The sequence below is a fragment of the Berghia stephanieae genome, chromosome 7 (assembly GCF_034508935.2).
Source record: "Berghia stephanieae isolate SIO BIC M18660-M18661 chromosome 7, UCSD_Bste_1.3, whole genome shotgun sequence".
In the NCBI taxonomy this organism is placed as follows: Eukaryota; Metazoa; Mollusca; class Gastropoda; order Nudibranchia; family Aeolidiidae; genus Berghia; species Berghia stephanieae.
In genome coordinates, this window is record NC_088366.1 from 37,722,261 (window position 1) to 37,749,623 (window position 27,363).

At 34.2% G+C, this 27,363-nt stretch overlaps 1 protein-coding gene across 1 annotated transcript; it reads right to left on the reverse strand.

Moving 5' to 3' along the window:
• Positions 1-965: 965 nt before the first annotated feature.
• On the reverse strand, positions 966-26,884 carry LOC144977193 (dynein regulatory complex subunit 4-like). Its single transcript, XM_078922132.1, has 10 exons — positions 26,753-26,884; positions 16,022-16,129; positions 15,170-15,367; positions 14,080-14,286; positions 11,541-11,801; positions 10,305-10,472; positions 7,867-7,953; positions 6,613-6,822; positions 2,709-2,774; positions 966-2,341 (listed from the first exon to the last, which is right to left on the reverse strand). Exons 1-10 carry the CDS (start codon positions 26,753-26,755, stop codon positions 2,192-2,194), a joined length of 1,458 nt encoding a protein of 485 aa, XP_078778258.1. The 5' UTR covers positions 26,756-26,884; the 3' UTR covers positions 966-2,191.
• Positions 26,885-27,363: the final 479 nt, after the last annotated feature.

Consider the following 27,363-nt stretch of genomic DNA (forward strand, 5'->3'; position numbering starts at 1 on the left):
AAAGGCACAGGCTGCATTCACATCTTTGAACAGAGTTTGGAGAACTAAAGATATCTCCCTTCGACTAAAGCTTAGACTTTTCAACTCAAATGTGAAGTCTGTCCTACTGTATGGATGTGAAACTTGGAACGCATCACAGGCATGTATAAGGAGGGTACAGATTTTCGTAAACAGGTGCATGCGTAAGCTACTCAGAATAAAATGGATGGATAGAATAAAAAATGAAGAAGTATGGAAAAGAACACAGCAGAAACCAGTGGGAGAGGAAATAGGAAGAAGACGATGGAGGTGGATTGGACACACGCTTAGAAAGAACGACTCCACTATAACAAAGAAAGTATTGGACTGGAACCCTCAGGGCAGAAGATCAAGGGGAAGGCCACGAGGAACATGAAGAAGAATTAAAGAAGCTGATATACAGAGAAGTGTTAAGACCTGGAATGAGATTAAAAAGATAGCTCAGGATAGAGAAGGATGGAAACTGTTTGTCTGTGGCCTATACCCTGACCCAGGGTGAAAAAGGCAATGATGATGATGATAAATTTACAAGTAAGAAAAAAAAAAGTCTGCCAATTTCATTAATAAAATAGAGTAATTGAAATATTGAAATTGTGATGTTTGTTAAATTAAAGGACTTTGTAAACTTTGTTATGATATATAAGTTGGGCTTAGATTTTTTTTTTTTAATGGAAGTAAACCCAGCTGTTTTATCAGCTCTAGGATATCAAATTCAATTTTTTTATTTTTTTATTTATACCTCTGCTCTAATTCAGTTGTCAGCTGTCTTACTAATGGCATTGGACCCATAATGGATCTGAAAAACTTCAACATCGTTCTTTTATAAATTAAACAGGTTGACTTGGGTACCTAATTTAAAAAAACAAACAAAATTGAAAAAAAAATAAAGTAAACAATAATCCCACCTTCAACAATAGATAAAAAACTGCAGTGTAAATGCACTAAGATATCTTTTCTCATAGAAGTTTTATTCTCGGAATTCAGAATCAATAGGAAATACTGCATACATGATATCTTTTGAAGATAACTTTACAAATCAGAGTTAAAATATACCCAAAAGATTGTAAACTCTGAATAAAATTCTATTTGGACTGTAAACTACAATTTAATGGTTGACCTCTGATTATGGAACATAAATTTTTTTCATGGATCATGGCGTAAAGCTTAATTTGAAAAAAAAATACCAAGCATTAATAATTCATTTGAGTCTTAAAATAAAAATTAAAAAACTCTCTTAATCTTTTACTCTCCAGTAACAAAAACAAAACAAAACAGAATGGCAAAATAAGCCATGATGAGACCTTTTTCTGAAATGACACATTAGGTCTTCGTCACAGAATGTAACTAATAAATAGTTAATAGTCAATATAAGAATATAGTTTATATCTCTTTATCACTCCATTATATTATTTCCCCTTACCCATACACAGTAATATTCAACAGAGATGCATACAAAAACAAAACTCTAATTTTCATATGCAAAATATCACAGCGATTGCCTAAAATTGGAATATATAATACCCATCTATTTTGTAGAGCTCGTAACGATCAATATCTAAACATACTTGATTTTTAAAATTTACTTCTATAAATAAATGACTAATAGGACCATCAAAAACTGTTAAAACCTGGAGTAAATGTAAATCATATCTTCTATCTAAAATAACTTTGGAGAAATCAAAATAAATAATTCAGTGATACAACTGCATGAAAATGCCCTGCCCTTAATGATATCATCATTGTTTCATGAACTGTGAGCCCATAAATATTATATACAAGCAAATTTCATGTTCTTTTATCACCATAATACATATCAATATAAAATTTAACAGGATTGAAATACATGTTTTTAATTGTTGGATGATTCAAAATAATTTGATTGTAAGATGGCTCAAAAAAGTACAAAAATGATAATATTGAGCAGATTGTATTCTTTCAGAAATGTGCTACTGCTCTCATTTAATTCTAATACACACGATTTCTACAAAATCAAAACGGTGTGGGTCCAAAAGTGCTCTTCTCTTGTGTATAACTCCTGCGCTTACAACAATTCATCATAAACATGTACAAAGACCATAATTTTTCTGCGACCTTTAAGTTGTTAAGAAAGGAATTAGTCACTGTATGTTTTCATATGACAGGAATTATTCTACATAACAACAAGTTATATTTATTACGTTGGGGCTGAGACCAAACCAGCAGGGCCCTGGCCAAGGGTCTGACCCCCCACAGTACTTTCCAGAGGTTTGAATCCAAGTTCTTCTGTTGGGATGCCGAACTGGTGAAGTTTGGACTCGTAAGTACGGAGGAGGTCATTGTGTGCCTAAAGGTGATGAAAAAAAGCCCATCATTAATAAGTTATTAAATACTAAATACAAGGATATTTTAAATCAAATTACATTACTTTATGTCTCCCGTTTATTCTTGCATTTTAAAATTGATTGTTTTCCATTATTTCATTTTGAAAAGTGGGCGTTGAAGCTGTTGTTTAGTGTAAATAAATGAATAACAATGACATCGGATAAAGGTCTTTAAAACATTCAGGAAAACTAGACCTCCTGAAATTCATCGCTTTGTGTTTTCGATTCATGTCGCCTTAAATAAACTGTCACTAACTGCCCCTGCTGGGACAAATTACATCTAAGCAACCTGTTGTGTAAAAAATGCTTTTACTGAATACAAATACTTACTTTGCATACTCTGGCTAGCTCGTATTGCAAGTCCTTGATGGCGCTGTTTTTAGAATCAAGCACATCCTGAGTTTGGAAAGAAATAAGAAAATAATAAATGAATAATAAGACTCATAATTGAGCTGTCACAATTAATTTACATATTTTTATAATGTTTTTTTTTGTTTGTGTCTTGGTTTTGTTCTTTTTTATTTTGTTGTTTTTTCTTGTTTTGTGTAAAATTTTGTTTGTTTATTTTTTTTTTTTTTCTTTTTGTAATGAATTGAGATTGATGGTAAAGGAATGAAATGACAAATTTGTCTTGTATAGCAATATTTGGAATAATATTGTTAATTATAATAATAAGCACATAAGGTCTGGCTTCTCTAATCCAGAACTCCAAAACCTGGATGTCTCCATTATCCAGACCTGTCGCATGTGAACGGATTTTATCTCCTATATTTAAACCCAATAATCCAGAAATTCTTGTTTCCCTGGTCCAACACTTATTTTGAGAACAAGCCATTACAATGTAGAAGATTTGAGACTTTATAACCTGAACATCTCACTGACCGACACCCTCTGTCTGCTTACTCTAGTTCAATGCAAGTGACAAACAATTGAAGTATAATCTAAATTAAACCGCTTTGTCACATTCAATAAAGGTCAGGTAGGTAATTTGTGATTGGCAGATATTTCCCACTTCCCAAATCAACGTGACGATACAGAGTGTGTGCAACAATCAACAGGTGTCAATCACATGAGACTGATCAGTTTACACAATGCAATGGAAACAAGCCCAGCCTCCTTCTTCTTGATAATGACGTCACTGGACATACAAAGGCTACTGTATTAAATTAACATAAAAGATAAGTCTGTGATGGGCACTTGATCTCGCCACCGTTTGACGATCCTACTTTTCTCACCTTATCACTATCACTTGCCTCAATTGCTCACCAAAAATAATCACTACCTTTCTCAGGTTGTATTTCTTGAAATTTCATTACAACTTCAACATGTCAGCATCTTTAGTAAATTCTAAATATAAATTCCAATCAATATGTAACAAAAGTTGACGTACTGCATCAACTATTACTGGATGTGACCAAAACAATGCTTAACTCTGACATCTTCCCCCCCCCCCCAGACTTTAATGTTTTCAAAAAAGATAGAAACCTTGTTGCAATTTCCGATAGTCTGGTTGCAAATGAAGAACTAGATCTTGCAATCAAGGACTTCAAAATAATTAGGGCAAAAATCAAATTACAAAACAAAAAACATCTGCTAGTTGGTTCATACTATCGACCTGACAAAGGCAACGAATCAAGCCTTATAAAATTTGAATCATCCCTGAGATTAGCATGTAGCCATGAAAACTCTGCAATCATTATTGCTGGAGATAACAACTTTCTTGGCTGGAATTGGAAAGACAAAACATTGAATAAAGCTACTCAATATGCTGGTCTTCACAAGTTAAATGATACTCTAGACATCTAGGACTTGTACAGAAAATAGAAGTGGCAACCAAGAAAAAAAGTGTACTGGATCAGCTGGAGCTTTTCTCAACTGTAGAAGTAATGACTGGTATATCAGACCATTGCAGTGTTTATTGCAAGATAAAAACAGAAGCAAGACAAAGTTTTTAAAAACCTAGAATTGTGGCATGTTATAAAAACGACGATTAGGACGGCCTACGATACTCTATCTCCACTTTATTGGATACCATAAAGGAATGTTGTGTGACTGAAATATAAAACTTTAAAGATGATCAAAAGGAGACACCAAATTCACTCCAAAATGAAATGACAAAACTCAAAAAAGCAAACACGACAGCAAATATGCAGAGATTATTGGAGCTTCATCGAGGGTTAATCACGGGGGAGTCTGCAGACAAACCACACCCAACAAAAAGATTCTGGGCATTCATGACATCTGAACAAAGTGTAAACGTCGGGGTCACCCCACTAGGAGAAAGAGGAATACTAGTAACTGACAATAATAAAAAGGCAGTGATTCTGAACAAACAATTCCAGTCCAGATTCAGTCCATATATGAGAATTTTACTGTTGAATAATTCAATGTGAGGAGTACCAAAAAACAACCTGACGCCACATCACAATGCGAGGATATCATAATCACAACAAGCGGTGTCAAAAGCTTGTTACCAAACCTAGAGCCCCTCAAAAGCAACTGGCCCAGATAATATATCCCCACGTGTATTGAAAGAACTCGCATCCAAACTGGCTCCAGTGCTTACAAAAATTTATCAACCGTCTCTTAACACCAGCATTGTACCATCTGACCAGAAATTCACCACAGTAACTCCAATTTGAAGAGGGGTGACAGAAGCAAACCTAAAAATTATTGACCAATAGCATTAACCTACATTCCTTGTAAGATCTTGGTGGAGCACATTATCGCCAGTAACATTTCAAACTCAATGAACAAACCAAAATCATGTGTCCACAAAAGCACAGGTTCCACAAATATCATTCATGTGAGATGCAGCTCAATAGCCTGACAGATGAAAAAACACAGACTATGGATGCAGGTGGACAAGAAGATCTGCTTGTCCTTGATTTCAGTAAAGCATCCGACAAAGTCAATCACATTCTCCTCGTACATAACCTCCATCATAATGGAATAAGAAGAAAATAAAATGCCTGGATCAACAACTTTTTACCAGTTCGTAAACAAGCTGTCTTAGTAAATGGAGAAAAATCCCCTTATATCCCAGTTGAGTCCGGAGTACCACAAGGCTCCTAGCCTGCTGTTGTTTCTGATATTTATAAATGACCTAGCCATTAGCCTAAATTCTGTAACGAGACTCCTTACAGATGATTCAGCTTGTCACAAAAATATAAAAGGAGCCTCCAAACCAAATTCAATTACAACAAGACCTCGACAAGTTGGCGCCATGTGATGAGCAGTGGAAAATGTCTTTCAACCCCAACAAGTGCTCAATAATTCGAATATCTCACTGTCACATGACTTACCAACATAATTACCACTTACATGGACGGAAGCTGGAAAAAGTAAACCAAACTAAATATCTCAGTGTAACAATAACAAAAGACATGAAATGAAACAACCAAATTCAAAACATTGCAAACAGAGCAAATAAGACCCTTGGATTTTTACAAATAAATCTTAAAACAAGCAACCAATCCGTAAAATTGGCCACTTACAAGCCATGGTCAGACCATCACTGGAGTATGCATGTTCTGTATGAAATCCACACACAATGGGTGGTAATGACACCCTCAAAAAAGTACAACAAAGAGCTATAAGATGGATCAAAAACAAAGGAAACATAGAAGAAATAACAGACACCTTGGATTACTGCCACTCATTACCAGTGGACAACAGTCACAACTCAGGAACATTTACAAATATCATGCAGAGTCAAATTAACATTACATCCAAATTTCAGCCAAAACTTTTGACCCAACGACATAGCACTCGTACAACACATCCACTGACATACAATAGTCCACCTCATAAACATCTCACAGACAATCGAGTTTCTTCCCCAAAACAGCAAAGGAATGAAACAGTCTCCCAGAAGAAACTGTCTACACGCCCAACATGGAAGCCTTCAAAAACACCTTGTCCGTCCATCTAATGAGCAGCATTTAATTTATCGAATAAGAAAGTGAAGGGGGAGGAGAGAGAGGAGAGAGATGAAGAAGGAGAGGAAGAAGAAGAAGAAGAGAGAAAAAAAGAGAGAAGAAGAAGAGAGAAGAAGAAGAAGAAGAAGGAAGAAAGAAGAAGAAGAGAAGAAGAAGAAGAAGAAGAAGAAGAAGAAGAAGAAGAAGAAGAAGAAGAAGAAGAAGAAGAAGAAGAAGAAGAAGAAGAAGAAGAAGAAGAAGAAAAGAGTTGAGATACCTTTAAAGCCTATTATATATTAACTGCAATAGCATACCTCTAACTTCCTAGTAACGACTGTAAGAGCTGTTGGGTCAAGGTTGGAGGCAGACAAAACTTCGTTGAGCTGTGCCTCCTTCTTCTCCAAAGTATCAGCCAGTGCCGACAGCTTCTTCTCCAACAACAAATTCTTAAAGTTGGATTTCTGTTGGACTTCATGGATTGCTTTGATGAATTTTCGATACAGCTCATCCCTCTCGTCTTGGGTCTACAGATATAGTGAATGATTAATAATCAAGAAGAAAGTCAACCCTACAATGTCACTAGATGTACAATATCTAGTATTGTCAACATTAGACTAAAATCATACAAGTAGCGGTTGAAATTACTCATCCAGTTTTAACTCAAATCTAAATTTAATATAGCATATGTTTTTTCAATGGCTTATGTCCGATATACAAGCACCATCAAATAAACCACGTTTTTGCATTTGATAATTAAAAATTTTAATTGATTTATACCATTTATGTGAAGTTGTAAACAATTATGGAGAACTTAAAGAGAAAAAGAAATTAAAGCGTCAAAACAATGTTTATTGGTTTAAAACCAACTGTAAACAAACGTATCTAGAATATGAATCAATTTTGCTGCAAAATCTTAATAAAACACTATCAAAGTTATTGAAAGAAACGTAGCAATGATTTATTCATATGTGATGTTAGTTAAGCTCTTTTATAAATAGATAATTAACTTACATATAAATCATTATAAAACTTTTCATTTGATGTTCTTATTTCTTTCAAAATTTGTTATCTATTCAAGAAATATATGTGGATACTGGTGCTATATCACATAATAATAATATAATAAATAATAATAATAATAATAAATAATAATAATAATAATAATAATAATAAATAATAATAATAATAAAAATAATAATAATAATAATAATAATAATATAAATAATAATAAAAATAATAAATAATAATAATAATAATAATAATAATAATAATAATAATAATAATAATAATAATAATAATAATAATAATAATAATAATAATAATGATGGTTACATGTTGTAGGTCTTGATCAATGGAATTTTATACCGTTAGTATGGGGCAAGATCGATTTGTGCAAGTCGAGCAAAACCACTTAATGGACATTAAAAATTTAGTTGGGAATCATCCAAACAGCGGGTGATAGTTTGAGTACACTGGGTAACATATTACATGAAGTCACTTACAAGAACGTCCTAAAACAACAAGCAAGATTTCTATGCAATAATAATCAGTTACAACACTGAACTCACCTTCTGGAATCTTTGTTCCAAAACTTCATGCTCCCATTTGAGAGATTTGAAATCTTCTGTTAAAAGCCTGAGGCGGGCTTTGTTCATCTGCAGGGAGGGGGAGAATTCATAATAAATAAGCATAAAGTGTCTTCAATTCTTACACAGTGAAATACACATTAATTCAACTACATAACAGAAAACCTTTTGTGAATGTCATTTCTACAAAATATTTTACTATATTCTTAAAGAGAATAATAATAAAATTATATATTTAATATTTAATATTGGGAAGGCCAAAGCATTGATATATATAAAAATAATTAATAAGAAATAAAAATGACATTCCCATTGATGACTTCCTTAACAGACCTCTCTCCCCGTCTTCACCAATTTCTTTCTGTCTCTCTTTCACACACACAAACACACACACATACACACACATGTACATATATACGCACACATGCCCCCCCCCCAACACAAACACACAAACACACATATGCATTCAAAACACCCACGGCCACTCAATACGCTGCCCATTTCAATACTGGTCCCATGACCTACTAGGCTACAGCCTAAAGATACCAGAGACCAATGGGAGTTATTGTCAGTGATGGGTAGGAGAAATAAACATGTTGCCGTAAGTCCAAAAATTACCCTATCACGCTATTCATCGCTGGCAAGATTGCGATGAAACAATACCATTATGTTAAGTCTCTGATTTGTCTCAGCCTACACCCACAGTGGAGATAGTGAGAAGCGACTGACATGACTTCAGGTAACATTCCAGTAGCCTACAATTAATAATAATTTTGGTTAAATCTCTGGCGAATAATAACATTTATTGGCTTGGTCAAGAAAAGTGTGTATTTTTTATTTTTTAAATTTTCATTTAATATTTTAAAACTTCGATCTTTATGCATGATTTGACATGTAGCTTTAGCCTTTCAGCCTCACTCCAGATGATAATAATAATACTAATAATAATAATAATAATAATAATAATAATAATAATAAAATAATAATAATAATAATAATAATAATATATAATAATAATAATAATAAATAAAAATAATAATGATGATGATAATAATAACAACAATAATAATAATAATAATGATGATGATGATGATGATGATGACGACGACAATGATGACGACGACGACGATGATGATGATGTTGATGATAATAATATTAAGAAGAAGAAGAAGAAGAAGAAGAAGAAGAAGAAGAAGAAGAAGAAGAAGAAGAAGAAAGAAGAAGAAGAAGAAGAAGAAGAAGAAGAAGAAGAAGAAGAAGAAGAAAGAAGAAGAAAAAGAAGAAGAAGAAGAAGAAGAAGAAGAAGAAGAAGAAGAAGAAGAAAAGAAGAAAAAACAAAAAGAAAAAAAAAATAATAATATACAATAACCAGACACAAGAAGTTCCGAAAAGAATATATAGAATGAAGAAGAAGAAGAAGAAGAAGAAGAAGAAGAAGAAGAAGAAGAAGAAGAAGAAGAAAAAGAAGAAAAAGAAGAAGAAGAAGAAGAAGAAGAAGAAGAAGAAGAAGAAGAAAAAGAACAACAACAACAATATTAATAATATCTATCTCAATTTTACTTTTACTTTCAGTTATTCATTTCTTCAAAATGCTCTCTCCCTGATATAATCTGTCTAACTTATTACTTAAATTGAGTATTGTTATGCCCTGGCAATGGTTGCTAAGGCATAACCTGAACAAGTTCGAAGGTGACTGTATCTCCCTCGGGTTGCTAGGCATTTTTAACACCTCTTTTAGCCAATCAGGGTTTGAACCTGGCGATATATAAGCAAAGCGCGGAAACCAGAGGCAGTTCTTGTAAGTTTCATCCAGCTGAACAGAATACCGTCTTTCAAGCAGTCCTGTTTTATACTATGATCATTTAGTGGTGGTTCTTATTCATGGATGTCAGGAGAGGAGACAAGAAGGATGAATGATATGTAGAGTTGTGTCGTTCCTATTTGTGTTATACATATAATTTAGTTTCTGTAATAAATGTATCGTGTTTGTAAATCTTGATTTCTTTCATTTTATTGTTACCATTTTCTGGCCGTGAAACACAGGCCTTCTTCTTTCTCTTGCCTCTGATCAGGCTAGGCCCAGGGCAGTGGCCTGATCTTCCACTCCGAGGGAACTTATGAATGAGTTCCCTCTTTCTATCTTCCTAGTCTTTTCTTTTCTTTTCTTTTGTTGACGTTTCGGGCTGCCTGGCTCTACCAATCCTCCGGGAGCAGCCCGAATCGTCACAGTGGCGCCCAACGTGGGGCTATTGAAAGCTAATGAACACCACAAAATAAACAAGAACAAAATAAAAAGCTTCCTTAATGCATGCATATCAAATGAAATATGATTGATCATTTAAGGAAATAAAAATTATGAGAATTATCATTTTAAAAACATCAATAGATAAGTATTGAAAAGAGGAAATTTGACAGCCTACCCTCAACATCTCCTTATCCTTTTCATAATTGGCAAGTTGTCTACGCAAGTCCTCTACTTCATCTCTGGCTTTCTGTAGGGGCTCTGTCAGACGCTTATTCTCAGCTATGACCTCTGCCATCTGTTTCTCATTCCTCTCCTCCTTCTTCTTCATTTCCTCTACTTGATCCTATTGAGTAATAAGGAAAAACAAACTTCAAAATAGAAAGCGTAAATGTAGGAAGGATTGGAAATCAGATTTCATGGAATAATTTTTTTTTTTTTTTTGTTTGTTTGTTGCTTTAGGTCTCTTCCAACACAATTGAGGTTATATGAGAGACCGCTGAAACAAAAAAACAAGCAATCTAACAAAAATAGTACAAATGTAAATCAAAATCATAACCTAAAGATATCATAAGCTAAATTATAAATAACCAAGAACAAACAGGCAGAAGATTTACAGAAAAAAAAATATCCCCTGTCAAAAATACAATCACAAACCAAAGAAGCAGGATAGGCTAGTAAAGAGAAGAAGAAACGACATCACTATCGGATCGTACACCCATGCGAACATCATAGGTATATGATTCAAGGGTGATGCTCCCATCCAACCACCCGCATAGCTAATTATTGAATACTGAATAAGGGATAGACTGTGATGTGGAAATAAAATAATGCATTCAATAGGTACTTTCTTTATAAACCGGAATTTTCATTGATCCCCATATGATACCAATATTACCCTAAAATGGGTTACTAAGGCCACCAGGGGATTATTTAAAAAGATTAGTGCACCCAAAAACTTTTTTCTTTCAAAATCTTATAATGAGTGAAAACATTAATAAATATTGTTAGATTTTGAAAAATAAAAGTATTTGAGTACACTTATCTTTTAAAAGAAAAGTGGTCCAAGTAACCCCGGGTGGCCTAAGTAACACCATATTACTTTAACATACTTATTTCAATAACAGCTAAAAATGGCAAATTGTAAATTTAGCATTTTGAATAATCAATAAAACATATTATCACTCAAATGAAATCGCCTGTTTATCATTTTCCCTTTAATCTTCAATGAAATCATGATATAAAATAACTTTGCTTTTTTATATTTCTCATTCTATCAAACTTACTTGTATTACACTTCTATAGAGTTTATGACAATGACAAAAAATCATCTCTCCCATGGGTACTCTCAATGCAAACGACTTTGAATTTAACTTTCCCATAGTATCACTTTTCCAATGTCATATCAACTTACCTTCAGTGTGTTGATGAGTGCAAGATTATTCAAAGTGATATCATTATAGTAGTTCTTAATGTCGCTGAAAGCCTTTTCATGATTCTTCATGAGTGTGTTAATTTGACCATTCTTTCTTTCCTCAATTTCATGAATCTCTGTCTTTCTTCTCAAATCTAGCTCATCTCTCAGTGCCCGCATCTTCTTTTCATACTTTGTTTCAATCTCTTTGGCCTGTCTCTCAAAGGATTGTCTGAGGGAGGTCATGTTTTCATCGTGTTTCTGATTATTTTTTTTTTAAATAGAAAAAAAAAAAAAGAAAAAAAAATATTTTGATTGTATTCCACGAGAAATGTTCTTTTTTAAGTATTCAGCACCTTTAACCATAAAGTTACAGGTAACTCTTGGATCATTTCTTATTTGTTTTTGTGGGGTTTTTTTTGTTTGTTGTTGTTATTGTTTTTTTTTTGTTTGTTTTTTTTTTTTTTTTTTTTTTGTTTTTTTTTTTTGGGGGGGGGGGGGGGGGGTTAGAACAAATTCTGTATTCAAATATGCATTTCTTATCTGATGTATCTCCATTATTTAAAACAGCAAAAAAAAAAAAAAGAAAAAGAAAAAAAAAAGTTTGCTGCATACCAGAGACACCCACTTTATATTTGGTTCACAGGAATTTCAGTGCCGAAAGAGGAATTTCTGCACACAAGAAAAGGGAATTACGATGGTGTTTGGCATTGGGTTTACATATTGTATTGTTCTAAATAGATAACTGAATAAAACTTTATTATGATATATTACAAACATGATGCCAAATACAATCCCAAAGTTTCCTTATTTCAAATGAAGTAAAGCTCCAAAACCTAATGGTACTGATTGTAGTACTGGTGGCAGTGAGGATGATGTGGTGTTGGTGATTGTAGTAATAGTGGTAGTGATGATGATGATGTGATAGTGGTTATTGTAGAAGTAGTGATAATGATGATGATGAGGTGGTAGTTTTGGTAATAGAAGGGGCAACGTGGCTCATTGGTACAGTCTTTGCTTCGTACCCGAAAGGTACAGAGTTCAATCACCCACCAGCTGCACTGTGTGGCCTTGAGCAAGTCACCTCGCCCTAGCTCACTTTGTGGCGCTGCTCTGCGGCTGATGCCTGGGTTATTCCAGTCTTCCCTTGGAATAGACCCTAAAAGATATTTTTCCCCTTGGGATGAATAAAGGGAATTTTATTTATTTAGAAGTAGTGGTAGTGATGATGATGTGGTGATGGTTGTAGTATTAGTAATGGCAGTAATGATGATGTGGTAGTGGTGGTTGTAGTAGTAGTAGTGGTAATGATGATGATGTGGTGGTTGAAGTAGTAGTGATGATGATGATGATGTGGTGGAGGTGGTTAATTTAGTAGTAGTAGTGGTGGTGATGATGATGTCGTGGTGGTTGTAGTAGTAATAGTGGTAGTGATGATGATGTGGTGGTGGTGGTGGTGGTGGTAGTAGTAGCGATAGCGATGATAATGTGGTGGTGGTGGTTGTAGTAGTAGTGGTAGTGATGATGTGGTGGTGGTGGTGATGGAAGTAGGAGTAGTGGTAGTGTTGATGATGTGGTGGTGGTGGTTGTAGTAGTAACGGTCGTGTGATGTGGTGGTGGTAGTTGTAGTAGCAGTGGCAATGATGATGTGGTGGTGGTTGTTGTAGTAGTAGTAGTGGTAATGATGATGTGGTGTTGGTGGTTGTAGTAGTAGTTATTGTAGTGACGATGATGGGTGGTGGAGGTTGCAGTAGTAGTAGTAGTAGTAGTGATAATGATGACGGTGTGGTGGTGGGGGTGGTGGTTGTAGTAGTAGTGGTAGTGATGATGTGGTGTTGGTGGTTGTAGATGTAGCGGTAGTGATGATGATGTGACCTCACCGGAATTTGATGGACTCTCTCCCTCTCTCTCTCTCTCTCTCTCTCTCTCTCTCTCTCTCTCTCTCTCTCTCTCTCTCTCTCTCTCTCTCTCTCTCTCTCTCTCTCTCTTCCTCCGTTCTTTCCTCTCTGCATGTAAGAAATAACTATTTGCAACAGTTACATACATAAATGATACATACATAATTATATTTTGGGTCCTAATCACACTCTCTAATCTCATGGTAACAAACCAGCAGACACACACACACACACATACACACACACACACACATACTCACACACACACACACACACACATGCACATACATACACCAATTAGCCATTAGTGGTGAAATTGAATGTGATTAAAGTATATGAGGCACATAAATCTAATTCTGTTGGCTAATTGCCCATACTGCAGGTAATTATTGCAAAGTGTGTATGTGCATGTATGTGTGGGTACGCATAAATTACATATATATATACATATATCAAGAGGGCTTTAGTATTGGTGTCCTTAATATATATATATATATATATATATATATATTATATATATATATATATATATATATATATATATTATATATATATATATATGATAGTTGTACAGGAAACATTTGATATGAAGTGAGCAGAAACATGCCATTAAGTAGAAAATACAAAAGTAAGAAGCTCACCTTCTTGAGATTCTTTATTACATCCTCATGGGCTAATTCTTGCTCTTTAAGTTCCACTTTCAGAGAACGTTTGTCTTTACGCAGATCCATCTCTGAGGCATTGTGACTATCCTGTGCTGTCTTGAGGGCTACTGACCCTTCAGCCTTGAGCTCGGATATATTATTTTGATGTTCATACAACAAGTGTTTGACTTTCTGTTTATAAACCTATAAGATAGATGAAAGCAGGTCGTTTATTTTCTTATCTAATGTATATAGCTTCCGAAAAAGGGTTGAAAACATTATTTAATCCCCCCCCCCCCCCCCAAAAAAAAAAAATTATTAAAATGTTCTTCAGATGGATTGATAAAAGATTTTAATTCTGTCACTGCTGACTTCAAGGTTCCTAAGAACTAACTGTATAGAGTATGGACCCCACAAGCAAAGGGCTAGGTTTCAAACCTAGGTTTGTTCCTTCTATATAGTCTGCAATGATCGGGTAAAATAGTCAATAAGTCTAGCAGAAAATATTTTGTGATAAATCTGCGTTCTATCCAAATTGTGGGAAAAATTTTTGTTACTGTTCATTTAATGCTACTGAAACTGGGATAAATAACATCTTACCAAATCATATATTTGATCACTGGACAAAATGAGAGAAAAATTTTGTATAAATCTTTAATTAAAATGTTACGTTATCTTGCAATTATCATTTCCCTCTTCCCAAACCTCAAGCCTTTTTTTCCTGGGTTATTACTTCTTTAAAAAAAAAAAAACAGTGTGTAAATCTTCAAGATGTCACTTTCCACGTTGAACAAACTAAATCAGATAATTTTTAAAAAAATTGATATTACTGCTTGATTTTGCGAGAAGATTCAAGTAACCATGACATCTATTATGATTAAAATTCTAAAAATAGATCTGTTTTTAAAACACAGGGTAAAAAAATATAACTCTTTTAGAAATTTTGAAAAAAAGAACCTAAACAAACCAATGCTCTATGCATAAAAATAATATGGTTTAAATGACTTTCATACCAAAAAGAATGATGAGGTAAAATCAATGAAAAAAAATCATATACAAAATAATAGAATCAAACAAGGGATACAACCTTGATCTCTATTTGATGCCTTTCTTCAGCATCTTCCATCTCTCTATCTTTGTTCCTAAGCTCTGCTTTCTTTTCCTCCAGCTGACGTTTGGTGATCTCCCAGAAAGTGTTAACCTTGTCTCGCTCCAACTGGAAATAGTTTCTCTCCTCTCTCTCACGTTCCAACTCTTCCCGCAATCTCTGAATATGTTCCTCCAACTATTCATGAAAAGATGATGAGAACATGTACTCACACTGCTTTGTTTTATCAATATGAGTAGAAAGTAGACATATTCAATTTGTGACTTATACACAATTAGCAATAACTTACAAATATATTACTTAAAATTAATTTGGTAGAGAATTAGCAACAATTAAAAAAAAAAAGAAAGTATGAAGAAAATAGGACAAAACTAATCTCCATATTAGTAAACAAGAAAAAAGAAAATATTACTTACTGAGATCATACTGCAATTTCAAATTTTGCAAACAAAAGAATTTGATAATAGATTTTAAAATTAATGCATATGATGATGGTGTTGTGAAATAGAAATAAACATAAAAACAATAGGGAATGAGATTAGCGGAAGAGTAGCGTCCCTTGAGTGGACGTCACCTTACAGAGAGAACGTCAAAATGGTTTTGCGCATGCGTCTCTCTCGTCCTTGCTTTCAGTGAAGTGTCTCATGCCGCACAACCAACATGACGTTCTCTCTCTAATAACTTTTCCGCTCGTGACTTCCAATAAAGGGATGCTACTCTTCCGCTAATCTCATTCCCTATATATGATTATGATAAATCAACAAGCAATTTATAAATGAAGACTGGTGTAAGAACAGAAAGGTTTCCTCTTTGAAAAGGTAAATCATTTACCTGCTCCTTGGACATTTCTTCTGTTGGGATTCCATCAAGGACAGTTTGAGTCTTTCCAGACTTCTTGCCCTTCTTGCCTTTCTTTCCACTCTTCTTCTTTTTTGGAGGCTGCGCATTTAAGCAAATAGAAAAACAAAAAACAAAGTTAAATTTTGAACAATGGAGCTGAATTCAATCAAAACCCATCTGGTTACAACTGTATATAATAGTAAAAGCTCATTGCTTTCTTGATAAAAATGCTGCAATAATCGGTCCCTCCAGGAAAATGTCACCGCATCTGCATATATATGATATATGCAGCTGCATAATTTTGCCTTCCACATTCTTAACAGCATATTTGTCTTTTTTTTATTTAAAAGAGAGAAAAATTAATTGGAGTTTTGGCAACATTTTCTATACACCTACAGGCATGGGTACAGTGAATCCTAGCAAAAATCCCAACGTGCATAGTTAAACAACTGGGTAACAAGCATGGTGACGGACTTGAAAATCCAGCTGGTCCAATATTTTCCTGAGCAATCAGGGGCATGGCAATATAAAAAAGTGGACAATTTTTTTTCTCTAGGATTTTTGCTGTTTTGACTTCAGTTTCTTCTTCAACGGAAAGTTTCTAATAACTTTGATAGCAAGAACTATATCTCTACTCCAAAAATTGTTGAAATTAGAAATGAAATTTTATTAATGTATTCTTTTAAATTTTGAGTCAGGGAGTGATTTCATCGTCGACATATATATACATCAACTTGCACATGTGACTGACAGATGCCATAGCCCTGACTCGTGATGATGGGCATGACTATTGATGATGTGCGTTTAGGTAAAATACTCACAACATCCAACAGCCGATAGCACATACCATTACACACAAAACTGTGTGTAATAATAATAACAATAATAATAATAATAATAGAAATGATGATGATGATGATGATGATGATGATGATGATGATGAGGATGATTGATGATGATGATGATGATGATGATGATGATGATGATGATGATGATGATGTGATAATGATATAATGTATAATAATAATAATAATAAATAATAATAATAATAATAATAATAATAATAATAATAATAATAATAATAATAATAATAATAATAATAATAAATCTTTATTGTCCACAAAATGGAAAATTTCTTCATCAAATTAGTGGAAAATTATCCAGCACATTTAAAATGAGAGTTTTTATATAGCGCAATATCCACTCGAATTCTCAAAGCACTTTACAAGGGGTCACAGGCCAACAGCAACACTTAACATGTAGGACGAAAAGTAACACCTATTTGGCGATATTACATTTTTTTTGGACAAAACAACGCTCTTAATGACCTGGTACTCATTTTACACCAGAGTACTGTGACAGAATGTGAGTAAAGAGCATTTCCAAGGACTCAACAATGCGCCAAGCGAGGCTTGAACCCAGGACCTTCCAATCCGAAAGCAAGTGTCATACCACAAGACCACATAGCTGCACATTTACAGTGCAAGCCACTTAATTTGAACAGCAGTGTAACACAGAAATCTATCTAATTGCGGCTTTCCAATTAACCGATAACATGAGTGCCTTTCATAATCGGAACTACCTACCACCCATATGTAGGGCAGATGATACGAAGAGAACCAGTGATCATATCTAATGGCCACATATAATAGAATAATGAACTGTCAACATCCCTTTCCTCAAAACAGGTCAAATGAATCACAGACACATGAATCATGTTTCACCATAAACTGCAACACATTAGCACAATGTTAATCAACAACACATTAAAAGGAAATAAATGTTTGCATCATGATCCGGCTCTCATTAATTATTTGTTGTTCCTCAAGATGCAAAAAGGAATTGCAGGTGATAAGCTTGATGCCATTTTATTTAAATGGACCTATTTATTTATTTGAAGAAACGGGATGTCTCCGTGGATATTTATATCTTTTATCTTTATTTCTTGGAAAGGAAAAAATATTTTTACAGCGTTCTGAAGATCTGAAATCATTCCAATTAAGCATGCAGTAGAAATTATATAGCAACAATTCTGTCATTAATAATCTTTCCAATAAAGTGGCTGTTCTGATAAAGCAGTGTTCTAAATACCGGCTTCACCAGAATGAACTTTAAGATACGCAGAGGTCTCTCTGGATAGAGAGTCGAGTGGATTGGTCCACCTTTCCAATCCAATCCCCTTTTTTAAATTATATATTTCCCTTTATTTTGCTTCTGAATGAGAGTTGCTTTATGCATTAATTATATATTTGTTTTGTTTCTGAGACATAAAAAAAATGTCTTTATAAAAATGATTTAACAATAAATTAACGGAATGTTGGGGGGGGGGGGGTAAATATTATCATTTACAACATTTTATAGAAAGCAACTAAAAGAAAAAAAAGATTAAAAGAAATAAGGGGGTGGGACATTTAAAATTTGCAACAGTCTACAAAGTAGGGAAGAAAAAAATGGTGGCCATGGGAATCGACAGTGTGTGTAATCACAGGCTATTATTCAGCCCTATCTGTCAAATTGTAAAATTGTGATTGTGAAACAAATTAGTTCTATAATTACAATGTCACAAATGTCAGAGCGAAAAAAAGATTTGAAGTATATTATATATATATATATATATATATATATATATATATATATATATAATATATATATATATATATATATATATACATAATATATATATATATATATATATATATACATATATATATATATATATATATATATATATATATATATATATATATATATATATATATATATATATATAATATATATATATATAATATATTTCCATATGCGAGCTGAGAAAACAAACTAGCTGACATGATGGAGATGTAGTGTTAAGTGTTCACCAGAGTAAACTACAGCAAATTTAAGGCAAAAAAAAAGTTCTCTCACTAGGAACTTGGTAAAAATTTCAAACGGAAAAATTATAAAGCGCTATTGAACACGCTTCTAATGATATCACAATTTTGACAATCAAATAAGAAAAAGAAAAGTTATATTGGTTTAAAGTACTTGCCTTTGTTATTTACTGACAGACTTTGTTTTTGACCTGAAACTGGTACATTTCTGGTATTGACCACCATTTGGATTTCAAAACTTGCCTAAAATGGCAACTGACATTTGTGTAATGATTTTTTTGGGATGAATTCAGGAATGCAGAATAAAACTTTGCCCTGAATTTAATTTTATTAAAAAGTTAAGATGTTGAATTACGAGCTATAACAAGTTTGATTTGCCAATTTCTGATTTTTTATCCTCTAAAGCTAAATTATATCCTATTTTATCCACAATCAAAAGAGATAATGAATTGGCATTAATTTAAACATAACAATACCAAATAATTGGGTAATTCCTCCTGAATAAAATAAGACATAAATCATTATATGAACCTATGTCTTTCTGCACCTCGGTTGATGGTGTTTTTTAACAGGTCATTTTTATGCACTTCCGTTGCGCAAGCGCAATCCACATTATTCATATCACAAAAATAGGGTAACATAAGTTATATTATGATATCTTTATACTTTGATTATAAAAAAAAAATATATAAAACAGATGCTGATGACATGTGACCAAAATTTTAAACCACTAAATAGAGAGGGCATTAAAGATAAAATGTGACCCCATTCCTCGAAGCAGTATTAAGTTGGGATTTGGAAAATAAAGAAAATCGGTTTTAAAGTGAAAATGGTCAAAATGATCAAATTTCAGTTTTTGGTAGTTTCAGAAACTACAATCATTTTTCTACAGGTTCCTCAACTTCAAATTTCCTCAAAAACTGTTTTTTTTTCCTCTTTCATTACTTCAATCAGCCAGATCTCGACAATGAATAATCAGAATTTTATAAATTTGGAATCAAATTTTTAGGCATAGAAAAAGCTTTGATTGGGTACAAAAAACCCAAAATTGAAAATCCTGACTTAATACCGTTTCGAGACGGGGGTTCACAAATAATCTTCTTCTAGAAAGACATGATTAAATATCTTGATTAGCTTGGTGTCTCTATAGCGTAGCTGTCTGACTCGAGCTTTGAATGTACTCTCATTGAGGACGATTTTTCATTAAAATATTTATTTTCTTCAATTAAAAAAAAAATTACTTATTGTTATAGTTATTATTTTTGATAATTTGAATTAATTTGTTTTAAATTATTTATTTTGTTAAAAAAAAAAAAAAACCAAAACAACATTGGTAATGTTATTATTGTTATCATGCTTTTTAATACTTTATCATTATCAACGTTGAAAACAGTCTCACTATAAGCACTAGCATTAAAATACGTTCCCTGAATATAGAAGGAATATCAATGGTTAAGTGTGAGTACCTATCACATGTACTCAAAAAATATGATGTTGACATGGTCCTCCTCCAGGAAACTCATCTCGATGACACTGCCCCTCCCTCAAGATACAACATTCAGGGATATCACGTAATAAACAAACTGCACCACAGGCAATATGGCATCATCACTTATGCCAGATCAGCAGCCCAAGTCACTGACCTGGGAGGCAGCACAGAAATCAACGGCACACAAATAATCACTATTAAATTTGGTGACACTGAAATTACTAAAGTATACAAACCACCAAATCTTAACTGGGCCTATTATCCTAAAGACAAAGTAAATCACCCATCCATGGGAAACTTCAACAGCCACCATTCCAAATGGGGTTACAACAAAAATGACACTCCAGGGAATGAGATCTCACAATGACATAACACACATTTACAACCCCAAAGACAAAGGAACTCTAAGATCAGCCCGTCAGATATTCCTCACAGCCAACATCGTCCAGTCCTTGTTAGAACTGGAATCCAAATCCCAATGATGAACACCCTGCTTAAACCAAGGTGGAATTTCCGAAAAGCAAACTGGAAAGCTCTCGCTGATGAAATTGACAAACCGGCAAAAGGATCCCCCCAAAAACTGAGAATATGGGGAGATTTAACAAACTTGTCCTAACCTCCGCAAAGAAGAACATACCCAGGGGTTTTAGAAAACAATACATCCCATGCTGGAATGAACGAAGAATTGCTGAAAAAATATGAGGAGACACATGATGAACAGGTTAGAGAAACTAAATACCTTACTTGAAAGCCGAAAAGAGAGATGGGTAGAAACTGTTGAAAATTTTGACTTCAGTCACTCCAGCTGCCATGCATGGCAAACCCTCAAAAAGCTAAACCCTGAAGCTCGTCAAGCAAAATGAGCCCCCCAGATTGCAGCTGACGAAATTGCCAAAGAAATTAAACAACGGAGACAACACATCCCAAACCATCAATTTGAAAAAGAAATAAGAAAAGAATATCAAAAGACCCTGAAAACTTTGCCTGACCATAGCATGTTTTTAAGCGTCCAATAACGATTAATGAAATGAAAGAGCTATAAAGAAAATAAAAAATGGCAAAGCTGCTGGCTTGATGGAATATACCCCAATATTACTAACTTTGGACAAAAACAATAGACTGGCTGGCAAATACTATGACAGACATCATGGAAAAGGGCACATACCCACAAATTTGGAAACATGCCAAAGTAATCGCCATATTAAAACCAGGCAAACCAATGACTGAACCATCCAGCTATAGACCAATATCTCTACTTTGTTGCTTATACAAGCTCCTGGAAAGAATCGTACTAGAGCGAATCACCCCATATGTAAATCCCTGCATACCACCAAAACAAGCGGGCTTTAGACCACAAAGAAGCACAAGTGAACAGGTCCTTGCACTGACCTCATACATTGAAGCAGGCTTTGAGAACAAAAAAAAGACTGGTGCAGTCCTAATAGACTTATCTGCAGCTTACGACAATGTTTGGACAGGCGAACTGATGTTAAAGCTCTCAAAAATGATTCCTTGTAGAAAGACGCTCAAACTGCTGTCTACCATGACTGGCACAAGACAATTCCATGTTATATTGGGAGAAAACAAAAGCAAAACACGCAAAATCAAAAATGGGGTACCACAACGTTCAGTTTTAGCACCAACTTTCTTCAATGTTTATATCTCTGACATGCCAAACTGCGAAGCACTCAAACTTGGATACACTGATGACTGGGCCTTAGCCTATCAATCGAGAAACAGGAAAGAGATTGAAGAGGTTCTAAGCAAAGACACCACCAGCCTGAAACAATATTTTGATAGGTGGTACCTAAAAATGAATACCACCAAATCAGTATCCACAAACTTCCACTTGAATAATCGAGAGGCAACAAAAGAACTGAAGATCACAGCCGGTAACTCAATACTACCCCCAGACCCCAATCCTAAATACCTAGGCATTACATTGGACAGACAACTAAACCATCGCAAACACATTGAGGGAACCGCAAATAAAATTGCAAAAAGAAACAGCCTGGTGAGAAAACTTGCAAGTACCACCTGGGGAGTCTCACCACAGGTACTGGGAACGTCTGCTTTGACACTGTGCCATAGTGTGGGAGAATACTGTGCCCTATTTGGATGAGGAGCCCACATGTAAACTGTATTGATATCCGATTAAGAGAATCAATGAGAATTATAACAGGATGTCTCAAGTCAACTCCAACTCAGTGGCTCCCAACACTGAGCGGCATTGCAGCACCAAGTCTTAGACGACAAGAAGCTAATCAAAGGATGCATGCAAGAATTGATGAAGCCACAGACAACATTCCCATAAAATCAATCATAAACCTTCAACAACAAGACTCAAATCGAGAAGACCTTTCCACCTAACAAAAATGGCAGACTTCAGTGTGGAGGAAAACTGGAGAGAAATGTGGAACGGGGAAACGCCAAGAGGAGGAAACATCATTAAAGATCCAACCAAAAGAGTGCCTGCATTCAATAACGCCAGGAAATACTGGATTTCCTCAAATCACCTCTTAACTGGACATAGCAGAACTGCATCAAATATGTGCAGACGGAAACTTGGAAACAGTGATACCTGCCAGAAATGTCAGGCAGCCTCAGAGACCAGCAATCTCATCGTCCTCCACTGTCCAGTCACGAAACTTGAAGGTGGCTACGAAACCGTCCTTAGGGCGGAGGAAGACTTTAGAAGCTGGGTTGACGAAATAAATTTGGAGGTGTAGCCATACGCGACTACTACTATCATTATCATCAGTATTTGTTTGCCACGTTTGTTTGTTGTTTTGTATTTGTTTTTCATGGGTTTTTTAGGTTGGGGGGGCGGGGGGGGGGGGGTTAAAAAAACTTTGATCTTAAATATTTAAAATGATTTATTTGTTTATATATATATGGTCATTTGATCAGGATTTGTGTACCATTAAACCATTTACTTCCATGTGTTTTTTTTTCCTTTGATCTTTGTAAATCATAATTTAATTACTATCATTGCATAAACGTACACTACACAGGCAATCACTAAGAGGCATACTACTCTACAGTCTTATACTAGCCAAGATTTTGGCTCCCGGTGTAAAACTGTATTTTCGGTTATGGAACTGTTTGAACAGGCAAATATTTTTCTTCTATTTATTCATTGCTTGTTTGTTGTGTTTTTTTTTTTGCTGCTTTTGTTTGTTGTTTTTTTAGACCTGTATTTAATATTATTATAGCTCATTTTGGCTAGACCAAGATTTTGGCTTCCCGCCGTTAAACCATATTTTCATTTATGGAACTGTTTCTTTATGTTGAAGATGCAAGTCTTTTTCTTCTTTATACTTTACACTTGTTTGTTTTTATTGCTGTTTTGTTCTTTTTTGGGTCTTTTTTTTTCTAGGCCTTATAATAAAATTTTATCAATGTCGCCATACCCCTCAGAAAAATTTGTTGGCTGTCCATGACAAAAATTACTTTCTTTTCTTTTTTTTTTTATAGTTGTCTTTTTTTAAAACTTTTCAATGTTCTGCTAAATAGACCAAGAGTTTGGCCTCCAGACGTAAAACGGTATTTTCATTTGTGAAGCTGTTTCTTTATATTGATGAGGCCAGTTATTTATTATTTCTTCATTGTTTGTTTGTTTGTTTCTGTAGTTGTTGGGGCTTTTATTTTAGAGCGGGTAATAATATCATGCCCTACCCCTTACCCCCCCCAAAAAAGTAGGAAATTGAGAGAAAGAGAGAGAGAGAGAGAGAGAGAGAGAGAGAGAGAGAGAGAGAGAGAGAGAGAGAGAGAGAGAGAGAGAGAGAGAGAAGACAAAGATTGCAAGTTATTAGCCATCCATCACACATATTATTTTAAAATTATCAAAAGAGAGAGAAGAAAAACAGAAAATGTAAATTAAATAAATTTATTTGTATTGTACGGTCAACAACTTACAATCTCTCTTCTGACCTTTTTTTCTTTGGGGGGGGGGGGGGTATGATAATAATATAATAAGTACAGACAGGCCTAAAAAAATAGACCAAAAAACAAAAATAGGAACAGCAACAAATACAAACAAGCAAGTCATAAATAAAAAGAAGAGAAAAAATAATTCGCCCCTTAAACATAAAGAAATAGTTCCATAAACAAAAATACGGTTGTACACCAGGAAGCCAAAATCTTGGTCTCCTTAGCCAAAAGGAGCCATTTTGGTTAAGGGGACCAAAACTCCACAATATAAAAAAATTAAAAAAAAAGGAAAATATGGTTATACTTCAGAAGACCAAAATCATGGTCTCCCTAGCAAAACTTGAAAAGAGAAAATGAAAGAAAAATTGAAAACTCAATTAATTTATTGTGTTGGGTGGCCAATACTTTACAATCTCTCTTCTGACTTATTTTGGGGGTGGGAGTGGTGAGGGGGCATGATTATAATATTTTACAAGGCTTAAAAGAAAACAAACCAAAACAAACAAAAAAACAAAAACAAAAACAATCAAGCAATAAATAAATAGAAGGGGAAAAAATCCCCTCTTCAACATAAAGAAACAGTTCCATATACGAAAATACGATTTCACTTTTACCCTAGGAAGCCAACATCTTGGTCTCCCTTACCAAAATGGCCTATTTTTGATCTCCCTAGACACAAAAGAATTATGGATTCATTTCTGAGACCAAATTCTCCTAAAAATCGAGTCATAGCCACTATGCCATTTATCAGTTCCCTGATAAGTTCACCAGAGTGCCAAATGGACGTGTATCGTTCTACTTACTACCAATACTTTGGATAGGTACTTGCAAGATCTTGCTAAATTGAGTGGCCAAAATTTCTGTTTCCATTTTGGCAGGATAAAAATTTAGTGCCATATTTAAAATATTCTCTATTCATTTTCTAAGAGAGTAAATGACAAGTTTTATATATCATTGGAAAGGGCATAAAATTATGCATCCAATATCACGATACTGAGAAACCTTTGTGTAAACAGATTGCATGCCTTTAACTATTAACGCTGATATTTCTTTAAAACGGAAATGCTCCTATTAATTTTATTTAATGTCCTTCTGAGATACATATTAAAGTAGATTCACGGAAGCAAAATATGCATGCACACAAAAGTTTCTCATTGAATCATAAAATATTGAGAAAGACAAGAAATGAAGAGAGTAGTAAAGTGCCAGAAGACAACAGAGAATAAAAACTTCGCAGCGGCATTGGGGGCTCAAACTGCGACCTTACTGGTACGACAATTCCGCCTGGCCAGGGAGATCGTGACTCTACAGTATGAGCTATCCACGACCCCAAAAAAAGGTTGTTTCAAATTTTAGTCTATAGAGAACCACTTCTCCCCGACTTCTTGAGGTCACAGGTTCAACACAAACAAACGCAACGAAATTAGTAGGCCAGCCCGAAGTTTTTATTCCCCGTTGTTTTCTGACACTTTCCTACTCACTTCATTTCTTGTTATTATCAACATAAGTGCCTGCTCCACTCACTTTTCTGAATTGATAAAGACCATTGCCATTACCGCCTGAAAATTATATGTCTCCCATAAATTTGATTTCTTTCTTTTAGAGTGACAGAAGTTACTAAAATCACCTATTTTCGATAACTTTTAACACCTCGCACAAAAATTCAGTCCATATCTCCGCTTATGTAAGATCTATTTTCATTTTGAAAGTTTCAAAGTGAAGAACTGAATGACGCCACTTCAGCGATGCATCAAAAATCAATATTTTTCTCATGAAGTATTGATAATGACCATTACAGCCTGGAAATTATATGTCTCTACTATCTCATATAAGAATTTAGATGTGTTATTTGTAGATAGTTTTTATGATTTGCATGTCGTAATCTCTTTTCCCTTGATTTCAGATGTTTCAGCTCTGACTCTGATCTATACCTTTTCTCTCTCACTAAATAATTCTTCTTCTGTTCGTAATGTATTACATTAAGTTACCACTTGTAAAATGATACAGTTGTATCTGCAGCTGTTTCTGATTTATGCTCTATTATCCGTTGGATGTAGTGTTTTAGCCTTAGTTTTTCATTTGTTATTTCATTCCCTATTTGTTATTGTTATAACGATTTTTCGCTACATAATCCGTAATGACTTTAAACCAATGAGATAGAGCGATATTTTTTTCACTCTAGTAAAATGTCTTACTCCCCTTTATTTTTATATGCTAAATTAATATCCATATCTCTATTTAAAATTTTTTTTGCCATTACAAGTGAAAGTGCCTACTTACTTTGGACCAAAGTCAAAGGACCTACTCTCACAAAACGATTAACTTTTTTATCGATAATTGGAATTGCTCAAAATAAATGTTGTCGAAGAATAAATTTGGAGTGCATAATCCCCCAAAAACACCTTTTCAACAAAATAATAAATAAAAACATACCATTTTGTCTGTTTCAAGTTGAGTTTGTTATTAGAGAAATGAAAGGAAGCTTTGTCTGTTGTCACAGCAACAGTCCCCGGATGGCGATGGCAGGCGGAAGTATCGTAGTTGGCGAGAAAAACTTTTGGAACTGTGTTTTCAGTCCACAAGTGGACTGAAAACACAGCTGTGTATCCAATCCACCGGAAATAAAAATATTTTAAAAGGACTAAATGTCGTCTATACTTACCTTTATGGATACTGACGACAATTATACTGAGCCTATTATAGGCATCATCAGAAATGGACAGGCATAAAATTTATGGCAATTCAACGGCTTAATAATTTCTTTTACAGCGTTTTATTTACTCTCGGAAAATCCTGATTGAGAGTTGTTCGAAACCGGGGGCCATAGCTATTGACCTGGCCAATTTGACCAAAATTGGCCACACAGAGAATAATGTTTCTACAAATAATTTAAAATTAACACTTATATCTATTTTTTATTTTTTTCCTAGCCCTTTAGAATGTATGTGATTATCAAAACCGATGAATCTTCCAAAGAACTCGAGTTTTAGTATTGATTGCCCAAGTAAGGTTCTATTTGGTCACTTTTCACATCGATCACTGGC

What these genes read in the sequence shown, in the direction of transcription:
- LOC144977193 (XM_078922132.1), bottom strand. An exon ending in TCGTTACTAGGAAGTTAGAG is followed by an intron (nt 2,775 to 6,612) that starts GTATGCTATTGC and finishes TTCCAAACTCAG; the next exon opens with GATGTGCTTGATTCTAAAAA. An exon ending in AGCTAGCCAGAGTATGCAAA is followed by an intron (nt 2,342 to 2,708) that starts GTAAGTATTTGT and finishes CATCACCTTTAG; the next exon opens with GCACACAATGACCTCCTCCG.